Source organism: Nyctereutes procyonoides, unplaced genomic scaffold (genome assembly GCF_905146905.1).
Source record: "Nyctereutes procyonoides isolate TBG_1078 unplaced genomic scaffold, NYPRO_anot_genome, whole genome shotgun sequence".
NCBI lineage: Eukaryota > Metazoa > Chordata > Mammalia > Carnivora > Canidae > Nyctereutes > Nyctereutes procyonoides.
This window is the reverse complement of record NW_026575126.1, coordinates 66,079,946-66,094,056: the sequence shown is the minus strand read 5'-3', so window position 1 is coordinate 66,094,056 and position 14,111 is coordinate 66,079,946. Positions and strand designations below refer to the sequence as shown.

At 48.5% G+C, this 14,111-nt stretch overlaps 1 protein-coding gene across 1 annotated transcript; it reads right to left on the bottom strand.

Annotated features, from left to right (window-relative positions):
* Positions 1-9,383: 9,383 nt before the first annotated feature.
* Positions 9,384-12,520, bottom strand: LOC129519877 (spidroin-2-like). Its single transcript, XM_055340704.1, has 4 exons — positions 12,497-12,520; positions 10,696-11,326; positions 9,586-9,640; positions 9,384-9,435 (listed from the first exon to the last, which is right to left on the bottom strand). The coding sequence occupies exons 1-4, from the start codon at positions 12,518-12,520 to the stop codon at positions 9,384-9,386; spliced, it is 762 nt and encodes a 253-aa protein (XP_055196679.1).
* Positions 12,521-14,111: the final 1,591 nt, after the last annotated feature.

The window sequence follows — 14,111 nt, the reverse complement described above, 5'->3', positions numbered from 1 at the left end:
AAGGTAGAGGTCAGTGATTTATCAGCCTCATGTAACACCCAGTCCCTCCTTAATGTCCCTCCTGAATGTCCGTCACACAGTCATCCTATTCCCCCACTCCCCTCTCCTCCAGCGACCCTCCATTTGTTGCCTATGATTAAGAGTCACTTATGGTTTGTGTCTCTCTCTGATATCGTCTTGTTGTATTTTTTCCTCTCTTCCCCTATGCTCCTCTTCTTTGTTTCCTAAATTCCATGTATAAGTGAAATCATAAGATAATTGTCTTTCGATGACTTATTTCGCTTAGCGGAATAGCCTCTAGTTCCATTCATGTTGCTGGAAATGGCAAGACTTCACGTTTTGATGGATGAGTAATAATCCATTATACATACACACACACACACACACACACACACACACACACACACTACGTCCTCTTTATCCATTCATCTGTTGATAGACATCTGGGCTCTTTCCATAGTTTGGCTCCTGTGGACATTGCTGCTATGAACATTGGGGTGCAGATGCCCCTCTGGATCACTACACTTGTGTCTTTGGAGTAAATACCCAGTAGTGCAAATGCCGGGTCATACGGTAGGTCTATTTGGAACTTTTTGAGGAACCTCCAGAGTAGCCACACCAGCTTACATTACCACCAACAGTGTACAAGGGTCCCCCTTTCTCCACATCCTTGCCAACGTCTATCATTTCCTGACTCATCAATTTTAGCCACTCTGACTTGTGTGAGGTGGTATCTCACTGTGGTTTTGATTTCTGTTTCCCTGATGCCGAAGCATGTGGAGCGTAGTCTCATGTGTCTGTCGGCCATTTGTATGTCCTCTCTGGCGGAATGTCTCTTCATGTCTTCTGCCCATTTGATTTTTAAAAATATTTTATTTATTTATTTATTCATGAGGGACACAGAGAGAGAGGGAGAGACATAGGCAGAGGGAGAAGCAGGCTCCTCGCAGGGAGCCTGATGTGGGACTTAATCCCAGGACTCTGGAATCATGACCTGAACCAAAGGCAGGTGCTCTATTGCTGAGCACCTTTTGTTTCTTCTCCCCATTACTTGTTGGATTATTTGTTCTTTGGGTATTGAGGTTGATAAGTTCTTTATAGATCTTGGATACTAGCCCTTTATCTCATACGTCATTTGCAAATATCTTCTCCCATCGTGTTGGGTATCTTTTGGTTTCCTCGACAGCTTCCTTTGCTGGCCAAAGCTTTCAATATTCATGGAGTCCCAATAGTTCATTTTTGCCGTCGTTTCCCTTGCCTTTGGAGACGTGTGTCGTAAGACGTTGCTGCAGCAGACGTCACAGAGTTTGCTGCCTGTGTTCTCCTCTAGCATTTTGATCGACACCTGTCTCAGTTAGGTCTTTCATCCATTTTGAGTCTATTTTTGTGTATGGTGTGAGGAAATGGTCCACTTTCATTCTTCTGCATGTGGCTGTCCGATTTTCACAACACCGTTTGTTAAAGAGACTGTCTTTTTTCCACAGGATATTTTTCCTGCTTTGTCGAAGATTAGTTGAAGGTCCATTTCTACATTCTCTATTCTGTTCCATTGATCTACGTGTCTGTTTTTGTGCCAGTACTATGCCGTCATTTGAATATTGCTTTGTAATAGAGCTTGAAGTCTGAAATCGTGATGCCGCCAGTCTTTCGTTTTGTTTGTCTGTTTGACAATCCTTTGGCGGCTACTCAGGGTCTTTTCTGGTTCCATACAAATTTTAGGATGATTTGTTCCAACTCTGTGAAATAAGTTGATGATATTTTGACAGGGATTGCACTGAATGTATAGACCGCCCTAGGTAGCACAGATGTCTTAACAACATATGTTCTTACAATCCATGAGCATAGAACGTTTTTCCATTTCTTTGTATCTTCCTCAATTTCTCTCATGAGTGTTCTACAGTTTTCTGAGTACAGATCCTTTACCTCTTTGGTTAGGTTTATTCCTAGGTATCTAATGGTTTGGGGTGCAATTGGAAACGGGAGAGACTCCTTAATTTCTCTTTCTTCTGTCTCATTGTTAGTGTATAGAAATGCAGCTGGTTTTTGTGCATGGATTTTTATTTCCTGCCACTTTGCTGAATTCCTATACAAGTTCTAGCAATTTTGGGGTAGAATCTTTGGGGCTTTCCATGTAGAGTACCATGGCATCTGCAAAAAGTGCGTTTGACTTCTTCTTTGCGGATTCTGATGCTTTTTATTGCTTTTTCTTCTCTGCGGAGGCCCAGACTTCTCGTACTGTGTTGAACAGCAGTGATGAGGGTGGACATACCTTCTGTGTTCCTGACCTTAGGGGAAGAGCTCTCAGGTTTTCCCCATTGAGATGATATTTGCTGTGAGTCTTCCGTAGATGTCAGCCACATTTCTTAACTTTCAAAACTAACTCTCAGTTATTGTTCATGTAGAAAAAACTGAAGACAAGGAGATCTTCAGCTGGTGTCTTCTTTTCTTTAAAGATTTATTTATTTCGGTGAGAGAGACGGCAAACACAAGCAGGGGGAGGAGCGGAGGGGGAAGGAAAAACAGACTCCCCACTGAGCAGGGAGCCTGACCTGGGGCTCCATCTCAGGGCCCCAGGATCATGACCTCCGCTGAAGGCAGGTGCTTAGCCAAATGAGCCACCCAGGCACCCCCTCAGCTAATGTCTTTAAGTAGGAAACGAGAAGATATTGAGGGAGAAAATGGGGAGAGAAAGGAAGATAGCGCTATGGGGACCTAGACAGTAATCTGAAATTTACAAGGAAGGCAAAATGACTCAGCAAGATTACGCATTCCAGGAGATGCTCCAAGGCAAGCAGATCCAGGAGTGCAGGGAACACAAGCATTGTGTGTTCAATATTCAATCACAGAAGGCGTCCCTTTCACAACCCCCAATTCCAGTTTTTTTTGTGGTAGAAGAAAATAAGAGCGTGTGATGAAATGGTAACAGCTGCATAGAAAAGACGGCTTTGGAGAACTTTCTGAGAAGCACAATAAGGTAAGAGGAGCTAAAGCTGTCAAATAAGATAAGCATGGAGAAGAAAGAGCTAATGACATGAATCCTGAATTTTGGAGAAAACCATCTTGGGCAACGGCAGCAGCAGAGAACACTTCAGTGTCCTCAGGATGCATCATGCTCCTGGCACATACATGTGTATCACCAGTCAGGAAGCTCACCCAAGTGTGGTGACCGGAATTTTTGCTGAAGTTTCATTATGGGAGTGTGATTAATTCAATCATTGGCCATACACTGAACTCAATCTCAGGCTCCCTTCCTTCCGCTAGAGATTGGGCTGGTATCAAGTGGTTCAAAAGCCCCAACCCTGTTGGTGTTCCTGACATAGCTGGCCCCTATCCTTAGCATCAGCTCAGGTTTGGTCCAAGAGGCCTAGCAGGATAACAAACACTCCCATCACTTAGGCAATCCCAAAGATTTAGAAGCTCTCTTCCAGGATCCAGGCAGAAGACCCAGACAAATTCTTTCCACAACACATTGGCTATGGTCAGGAGTCTGTCAGAACTCAGGTGGTCAGGGAAGATACAGATTTGAGGACAGATCAATCACAGGAGATACCGGAGAAGTTAAACAGATAAGGATTGAAGTAATGGGGTGCTCACAGGGATTTGGAATAGCCCAGGTGATGCGAGAAATTTAGGATATCAATATAGCTCTCTATATAGGAGCACCTAATGACAGTGAGCAACTGAGGAAAGAGAAGCCAAAGGAAAAACTGTGTTTGTGGGTGCGTTGTGCGCGCGTGTGCTGCGGTGGGGTTGCAACTCTAGTAAATGACATGAGCTGATAAGCATGGAGCGCTTTCAGAAAGTGAAACCACCAAGGTCAAAAGGGCAAGGGACATTAAAATCTAATTAGAGCAGCTCTAGAAGAGGGACAACATTAAGAAGTGGGACACACAGTTGATGGACTCAGGGTAGCGGGAGAGACTAGGTTGTGCAGACATGGAGACCAAGAGGAAAAACAGTCTGACAGCTTGGAAACAGACATAAACTTATGAGACATCTAGGATTTAAAATGGATATTTAGGAAGCTCTAGGCCTCTGTAGGATGGCAGGTGAAGGCAGGTTAGGAAACAGCTCAAATGACCTCAACGAAATGATGCAAGAAACAAGATGATGGTTCCAAACAATAAAGAAATAGCAAACAGGCAAGAAAACAGATGCGGGAAGAGACAGTAGAGGAACATGTCTGAAGGACAGGAGAAAAACCAGCAAAGCTGCCTTGAAACAAAACCAAGGCACAAACACACACACACACACACACACACACACACACACACAAAAAGCATTTTTGGACATGAGAGCTGAAAGAATTCATTAGCAACTACAAGAAATGTTCCAGGGCCCCTGGGTGGCTCATTTGTTGATTTCAGCTCAGGTCATGATCTCAGAGGCCTGGGATCAAGCCCCAAGTCCAGCTGTGTACTCAGAGCTCAGTCACCTTGGGAAGTCTCTCTCTCCCTCTGCCCCTTCCCTCCCCTTGTGCTCTCTCTTTCTCTCAGATAAATAAATAATCCTAACAACCACCAAAAAAAGGGTTCCAAAATCTATAAAGGACTTATCAAACTCAACATCCAAAAAGCAAATAGTCCACTTAAGAAATGGGCAGAAGACACGAAGAGACAGTTTTCCAAAGAAGACATCCTAAGAAGACAGACACATGAAAAGATGCTCAACATCACCCATCACCGGAGAAAGATATCAAAACCACGATGAGATATCACCTAACACCTGTCAGAAACCCCATAATCGAATTAAACATACAAGAAACAACATCCCTCTTGTACTGTTGCTGGCAATGCAAACTGGTGCAGCCATGCTGGAAAACAGTATGGGGTTCCTCAAAAAGTTAAAAATAGAGCTACCCTAGGATCCACCAATTGCACTACTGGCTAACTATTTACCCAAAGGATACAAAAATAAACAGATTCAAACATTCTGATGTTTATAGTGTTGGGCTGGCGAGACTGGGGACGTCACAACAGCCCACCCGAGGCCAGCAACCTCCCAATAAAGGCGCCTTGCCGCCCCACCCCCATCTGCCTGCCAAAGCTGCCTTGCTGCCCTACACTATCTTAGCTTACAAAACCAAGATCCCCCACCCCCACCCCACCCCCGCCACCCACCACCCTGTAACCCTTGCCCCAACCCGAATGCCGCCCTGGCCCCAGCTTCCGCCAAAAACTCTTTATAAACACCCCTGCAGTTTGCCTGGGCGTGGCTTCAGGGAACCACACCAGGGAGCGCTCCCATTAAAGCACTCTCAAACCTACCACCTGGTTCTGCGGTCTTTAATTGTCCCTGCCGATCATTAAAGAAAACCTGACATATATCAGCATTATCAACAACAGCCAAACTATGAAGAGAGTCCAAATGTCCATTGAGTAGTGAATGGATAAAGAAGATGCGGTGTATATACACAACGGAATGCTACTTAGCCATCAAAATGAATGGACTCTTGCCATTTGCAATGACATGGATAGAGGTACACTATACTCAACCTAAGCAAAGTAAGAGAAAAACAAATACCGTATGATCTCATTCATATTACGAACTGAAGAAAGCAGATGAACATACGGGAAGAGGGAAAAAGGGAGATAGGGAAACAAACCATAAGACTCTTAAGGATAGAGAATACACTGAGGGTTGAATGGAGGCAGCTGATTGCGGGAGGGGCTAGATAGGGGATGAGTATCAAGGAGGGCACTTGTTGTGATGAGCACCAGGTGTCTTATATATGTGATGAATCACTGAATTCTACTCCTGAAACCGATACTGCACTGCATGTTCACTACCTAGAATTTAAATAAAATATTGGAAAAGAAAAAAAAGAAAGCCTTAAAGTGTTCAAGGATGTCCTTCACGCAGAAGGGAAAATGACAGGAGATCTAAATCTGGGCAGACATAAAACATAAAGAAACCAAGCGCACCAGAAATGGCAACGATGTTATTTGAGTATTCCTTAAAAAATAATGCTTTACCCAAAACTCACAACGTCCAGGGGATTGATTCTACCTGTGAAAGTAATATCCGGGAAGCCTGGGTGGCTCAGCGTGTAGACCCGCCGTCAGTCCAGGGCCTTATCCTGGAGACCCAGGATCCACTCCCGAGTCGGGCTCCCTGCATGGGGCCTGCTTCACCCTCTGCCTGTGTCTCTGCCTTTCTCCATATCTCTCTCTCTCTCTCTCTCTCTCTCTCTCTCTCTCTGTGTGTGTGTGTGTATGTCTTTCATGAAAAAATCAATAGTAAGTCTTAAAAAAAGAAAAAAAAAGTAATATGCAACAACAAATAAGGACCAAGAGGGGAGAAATGGAAATAACCACAGGCTCCCTACAGTTGAAGTGAAACAGTACATTACCTGAAGATGAACTGTAAAATATTAAAGGTGCATAACAGAAACCCCAAAACAATAAAAACATAACAGTGTTAGAGCTAAAGACCCCGCAAAAGATGTAAAACAGAATCACAAAAAATACACAATCCATTGAAAGGAAAGAAGTTCACAAAAGAAGAAAAAAGAAACAAAGCCAATGGTACAAAGAGAAACAAAACAGATCTACAAACCTTACTGGTTATATCAATAGTCAGATTACACGTAAGGTGGTCTAAGCAACCAATTAATAAGCAGAGACTGTCAGACTACGATTTAAAAAACAGCGAGAGGGATCCCTGGCTGGCGCAGCGGTTTGGGCCTGCCTTTGGCCCAGGGCGCGATCCTGGAGACCCGGGATCGAATCCCACGTCGGGATCCCGGTGCATGGAGCCTGCTTCTCCCTCTGCCTGTGTCTCTGCCTCTCTCGCTCTCTCTCACTGTGTGCCTATCATAGATAAATAAAATTAAAAAAAAAATTTAAAAACAGCGAGATCCAACTATCTGCACTTGAAGTTAAAGATGGAACAGGTTGAAAGTAAAAGGGTGAAATCAGATGCCAACACGTCTCAAAGAAAGCCAGACTGGCTACATGAGACTGTTATAATGATTCTCCACTTCCGGAATTCAATCCATCCATCAATATCCTTGATCTTAGCAGGTACAATCTGAAAACGGACATGACAGATGACATCCACTCTCAAATGATTCAGGTAAGAAATATACATACACACACACACACACACAAACACACAGAGAGAGCTAATAAAGAAATGTGGGGAGAGGTAAAAACTGGAGTATCTGGCAAAGGGAACATGGGAGTTCTCTAAGATCCTTGCGACTGTTGTGTACGTTTGAAGGTTTTTCAAAATAAAATGTTGAATAAAAATGAATGCTATCAAATACATAGAGGATTTTGCAAAAGGACTCAGAAACCCATCTGTAGGGATTCCTCTGGTCAAACACAGAACCACTTAGACATCAAAGAGAGAAACGACTTCAATGTACTGAAATACTTAAAATATGTGTAAACCCATGAGCTCACAATGGTAACAAAATGAATCAAAAAAAAAAAAAAAACCCAGTTGCTTAGGAGCCTACTGGATATTGTGAAAATAATCTTGTCTGTAAGAAACACAGAACTATTTAAAGGATGTTGTTCTTTAGGAAAGTATTCTAGCTGGGAGACAAAGAAACGGTAAAGTAACATAGCACCATCTTGTCTCCCCTAAAGAACTGGGGGATCTTGGCAATGAACATCAACCAATGGATGCTAACGTCACAAAAACAAAGGAAGATGATACGGCCTCCAGGGGAAAGCGGACAAGAGTCATGGGCAGCAAAGGCTTGCAAAAGAACTGAACAGAACTGGGTCAATGTCCGGAGCTAACTACCAATTAGATAAGGCATATGGGTAATGATAAAAGTCTTCAAGTTAGAATGACAGCAATGTGGTCCACACAATCCAGACTACGGGAAACACAGGATAAGCCCAATTTCTTCAAAACATAGACTACAAAGCAGTAACGTAAGAGACATACAAGGAAACCATCAGTAAATGATTTAAAAGACTTAGCCACCTGGAGAGAGTGGTCTCTGTGTATCCTGATTGAAAAGAACCACCTCAAACACATCCAGAAGATGGCGAAACGTTGAACACCAGATACCACACACTGAGAAAAAAAAGGTATTGCGGGTTACCCTCACTACTTTTTCAAACACCCCTGATCAGTTAAAGAGCAAAAATATCTGCAGGTGAACTTTTTTAAAAGCCAAGTAAAGGGAGACTCCACGAAGAAAAGACACGTGGAAGTAATACGTCAGACGAATGATCACGGGAGGTAAGAGCTGGATGATGTCTGATGCATCTGACTGTACCGAGATCACCGCTAATCTTTTTTTAAAGGATTTTATTTATTATTTGATAGTGAAGCAACACAGTGAGAGAGAGAGCAAGAGAGTGAGAGCACACACAAGTGGGGGGAGGGACAGAGGGAGAAGCAGACCCACAGAGCAGGGAGCCCAACTCGGGGTTCGATCCCAGGACCCCAGCATCAGGACCTGAGCCAAAGGCAGACACTTAGCTGCCTGAGTCACCCAGGGGCCCAGCTCACTGCTAATCTTTAGCAATACGTTCCAGAGAGGGTGTGAGGACAAAATCAAGATGCTAAGAATTGAAATGGGAACGGCAGTGAATGCACATTTACTAGGAGAATACCTCGCTGTATTATGTACTGCCCAACCCAAGCAAGTAGTAATAACAGAAGCCACCTGAAGGATGCGCAGGCCATTACACTCACGCTCAGCTTTTACCCTGGACAAAACAGTAACAATGAAAATATGTCTACCTTGGATCACGGTATTTTGGTGCCTGGAAAAATTATACATACCAGGTCCTCGGTTTAGATAAGCAACAAACGTGTCAGAGGTTGCAATGATTCAATGATCATCGTTAGGAAAGCTACCCACAACTACATCAGTTTCACAAAGACAGTTTCTCAAGTCCTAAGAATCTTGAAAACCCACAAGTTACAAAAATGGTTTCCTCTTACGCTCAATTCAAATCATGTAACGCACGGTACGCTCCTTTCCTGGGACTATCAGGCACCGAGTCACGAATGTAGCCCCACCCCATAGGGGTAGCTCCGCACACATGAACTCGACAAAAGACTCTGGGTGTGTGTGGAGGCTGAGAATATTCGGGCCATTCAAGCTTACCATTGGCACAAGTACAGGCATTGTAGCTTCGGTAGCCGTCTCACGCCACTGTGACCAGGTACTGAACTCTACCTTCCCCGGCTACACAAAAACCCACAAAGCACGCCCTGATCTGAAAAGGAAGCAAGAGCTTGTGAGACCTCTTTACTGGAGATTCTCACACGGCCACGCTTTACTGAAAGACCCCACCTTACCCCTAGACCAGCCATAAAAACCCAGCTGTAACCCACCTCAGGTTCCAAGTCCCTGCTCCGCTGTGTCGGGTTGTACTTGGACCCAAGCTCGAGCTTGTTAATAAACCTCATGTACTTGCATCGGCATCGGCTCCTTGGCGGTTTTCTGGCATTCGCAATCTGGGGCACAACAGGTGCTGATCTGACAGGGTGAGAAGTGCATTTGACGTGATAACGTCTTTTATTTCCAAATTCCCATTTTAAAATCTGGACCCACACAAATCTCCTGAAATGCATTACAAAACCAAGCACGGAGACAGGAAAACTCACCTGGGATTCGTTAATTTCTGCTGCTCTTGGAAACCAAAGACTGTTAACGGTGGACCTGGGGAAGAAGAGGAAAGGATAGAAGTCGCTGGTCATCCTGCATAATACCACCAAAGAAATCTCATTCCCTGTGTGAACACTCGGAAGAGGCTAAAAATGTGAGAAAAGAGAAAGGTACAACAGAATTGGGGTCCCTCCCACGTATCACGAGGTGACCAGATGGGTTACTCTTTCTTTTCCTTTTTAAGATTTTATGTATTTGTTTATTCACAAGAGACCCAGAGAGACAGAGAGAGAGAGGCAGAGACACGGGCAGAGGGAGAAGCAGGCTCCATGCAGGGAGCCCACGTGGGACTCCACCCTGGATCTCCAGGATCACACCCTCGGCCGAAGGACCGTGAAACCACTGAGCCACCCGGGCTGCCCTCGATGGGTTATCTTCAATGGTTTTTCAAACCGTTTGCCTTCATTAAACTCACGTCGAAAAAAAACCCTCCTCTTCACGGTGCTCTCTACGTAGTTCCTGATCTCTTCAAATTACTGAAAATCACGTATGCACAGGAACAGGAAACACCAGGTCTCTAAAATAGGGTAAATGTGCACCAAGGCACACTTGTTTTCAAATGCTCTCCCTTCACTGGCTCGTCCGCTAGCTACACGAAGAACCTTTTGATCACGAAAACTAACAGGGCGGCCAGCACGCGCGCCCAGGAGCCCAGGCCGAGAGCAAGCCCACCCACGGACCCCGTCGCCCTGGACAAGCCGCCTCCCTTCTCAGGCCCAGGCTCCCCCTCTGTCAACCAGGCAGCCGCAGCCCGGCCCTCCTGGCACACCGGCCCTGCGCTCCACCGGCAGATGCCCCAGGGCACAACGCAGCCGGCTCCGCACACACTCCTGGGCGCCTAGAGACCCGTCTGGAGGCTGGACGGGGCGACGGCGCAGCCAGGGGGGGACGGGGCAAGGGGAGGCGGGAGCCCCTTGCGCCCCCGGGAAGCCGGGACCCCACGAGTCCCGCGTCCCGGGGGAGCGCCCATCCCTCCCCGCCCGCGCGCGCGCACTCTGGCCGCCCGGAAGATCCACAACCGCCAGGAGGCCCGCAAGCGCACGACCTACCCCGTCGGGACCCGCCGAGCTGCCCCGAGGCTCGCGAGGGATCCGGGGCGGGGGCTGCTCCTCCTGCGCCTCCCGGGGCCGCCGTTCCCGGGGCGCCGGCTCTGGAACTAGCGCGCAAACTCACTTCGGGCCGACCACCCTCCGGGGCCCCAAACGGCCGCCCGACGCCTCGCCGTCCTGCGGCCGCAAACCGGCCGGACCCGGGCCCCGCCGCAGCCGCCGCCGCCGCCGCCGCCGCCGCCGCCGCCACTCGACCGCCCGGCTCCTCCGGCCCAGGCCCGCGGGCTCCGGGGCTCGCGCTGGGGGGATCCCGCTCGCGCCTCCGCCCGGCCCGCGCGGACCCGCGCCCGCTGGGTGCCGGCCCGGCCGGACGGCGGACAGCCCCGCAGGTCCCGGGGAATCCTCGGCCGCCGGAGGCCGAAGCCTGGGAACCGCGGCGAGCGGGGACCTGCGCACGCACAGGAAGCGAGAGCAGCGCGGCCGCACTGCGCCTGCGCCAACACGCACACAGGCCGAGCTGCACATGCGCACCACGGCGCCGCCGGCGTGCGGCCCGGGTCCTGCGGGAGCCCCCTGGGGGAGCGGCACAAATCCCCGGACTCTGTTTCCCGGGAGTCCAAGCGCCCACACGCTAGGGGACGTCTCGAAAGTCTCCACCTCCTCGGGTGGGGAAGAGGCACCGTGCTCAGAGGATTGACCATCCGGACCTACTGCCCAATGGCCCAGTTGTCTTCGCTCCCGTGAGGAATCGAGGAGACGTGTCGCTTCCAGGAGCGGCTGTGTCTGCGTCCTGGATCCCTGGTCCTTTCCTTGCCCTGACGTCTGTCGGCTTGGCACCGAGACTTCCACAAGCAGGAGAGGACGGGGAAGGGTGCACGTGTGCACGTCACTGAACTATGACACGGTTCACGAAAACACCGGGATGTTCAGCAATGACATAAGCAATGACATAAGACAGGCGCATGGTTTCTCCAAGAGAGGAGAAGGAAATAGAAAAGGTAGCTTGTCCAAGTTGCACAACGAATGCAAAGTACAGACTGTGGAACAACCGCATTTCACACACACACAGACCCGAACCCGGATACCTGGGAATTTGCCCGTCCGACGAATTAAATGTATGTTAGGTTAAAATGCCATGTTTTGACGAGGAGGTCCTAAGGACAAGGATGTGGCAGTATTTGGGGGGAGAGATTATATAACGGTGTTCCTGGCCGATTGCTTCTTCAACGCCGCGGGGTGGTGGAGATTAAAAGTGGACTCTCCCGGTCGCCTGGGTGGCTCAGCAGTTGAGCGTCTGCCTTGGGCTCAGGCGGTGATGCCCAGGTCCAGGATGGAGTCCCGCATCGGGCTCCCTGCAGGGGGCCTGCTTCTCCCTCTGCCTGCCTCTCTGCCTCTCTCTGTGTCTCCCATGAGTAAATCAATCTTCCTTCTCCTGAGAGCAGGGGGAGGGGCAGAGGGAGAAGAGGAGAGAATCCCCAGCTGACTCCAGGCTCAGCCTGCAGCCCCACGGAGGGCTTCATTCCACAACCCTGACACCCGGACCTGAGTCCAAACCAAGAGGCAGCTGCTTACCTGGCTAAGCCACCCAGGCCCCCCATCCTACTGTTAAATAACCTTTAAACCAGACTGTGTCGCACATCCCAGGCAAACCACTAACAAGTTGGCAAGGAGAAACCCGAGACTTGCCTTTCATTGTAGCTCAGCCGATAGTGCTCATCCTAAGTGGTAAACCTGTTTCACACCTACAGGACTTGTCAGCACCATCTGCTACGCATTTTTTCATACTTCATCCTAAATTCACCTGGTAGTCGGGGTGCTGGTCCATCCTAGTTGCCGCTGTGTGAAGGAGAAAAAAAAAGTTCTTACCTTTCTCTGTCAAGCAGGTAGTTTACAGCTCATAGCAAGATGCCTAGAGACCATGCTTACCCCCTCCCGGAGACACAGAGGGACACTATCCTCCTTGAGGTTTACAGGTCAAAGAGATGGCTCCCAGGCCCCTAAGAACAACCTTCCTGGGTTGTAATGTGGGCAATACAATTGTTTAGCTTCAAAAGATATTGAGATACATATGAGATCAACAGAGGAAGTATGTATATTACACGTTTACTCAGGTAATGCTTTAATTTTTTTAAAAGATTTGATATTCATGAGACACACACACACACACACACACACACACACAGAGAGAGGGGAAGAGACGTAGGCAACTGGAGAAGCAGGCTTCCCGTAGGGGGCCTGTTGGGGTACTCCATCCCAAGACCCCAGGATCACACCTGAGCCAAAGACAGGCGCTCAACCACTGAGCCACCCAGGTGCCCCAGTAACGCTCTTATGTTTTTTCGTTGTCTTTTTTTTTTTTTTTTTTTTTTAGATTTTATGCATTTGTTCATGAGAGACACAGAGAGAGAGAGGCACAGACACAGGCAGAGGAAGAAGCAAGCCCCCGGCAGAGAGCCTGATGCAGGACTTGATTCCAGGAGCCCGGGATCACGACCTGAGCCTAAGGCTGATGCTGAACGACCCAACCACCCACGGCCCCCCTCCCGCCGCCCCCCGCCCCCCCGTAAATCTCTTCGAAAAAGTAACAGTAAGTACTCTTTTATACCAATGAACGGGCACATAACCCATTCCCGATTTCCCTTAGCCGAGCTGCTGCATCAAACTAATCGCGCACAAAGGGTGTGCTTCTCCCGAAGCTGCCGATGGCAGTGGCAGTGTAGCCAGGAGCAGTCTTGCCCAGCTCTTGCTGCTACGAAGTGTGGCTGGTGCCGGAATGCTCACCGAAGGAATGCTGCAATTGGAGCCAGGCGATCACACCTCCCCTGGGCCTGAGCCTAGAAGATCGCCAGGCACATCCCTTCCATATTCTTTTCCGTATTCAGCAGGTAAAGGACAGAAGCTGCGCCGAGCACGTCGGTGAAGACAGGCAGAACCCCAGTCCCCTGGGTCCTGGCCTTCAGCCCCGGCTCCCCGCCCCACCACCCCAGGGCACTGCCTGGCTCAGCTGAAGACCCGGACGCCCTCCCACCTCTCCACTCTGGCTCTCTGCCTGTGAACTCTGGCTGTCGTGCCCCCCCCACCCCCCGAACATCCCACTGCGTTCCTGCAACTGACACACGCTGGGCTGCCCCACCACCTCAGCCCCCTACCTCGGCCTGAATACTCTCTGGGCACTGAACTGGACACTCTTAAGGCTCACCCTTCACTCCAGATACATGAAAATATGAAATGACAGATTTTAGCTATCTCCTCCTTCTAGAAACTTCTTTAACCTGGGAGGGCAAATCTTCACCTCGTGTGTCCGTCTGGGCCAGAAGCAGCGGACCTGCATCTTTTCATATCGTTTAAGATCTCTTCATTCATTAGTGTTTAAAATAAAAAGTTTTCTCTTTTTGTATTTGGAAAAAACACAAATA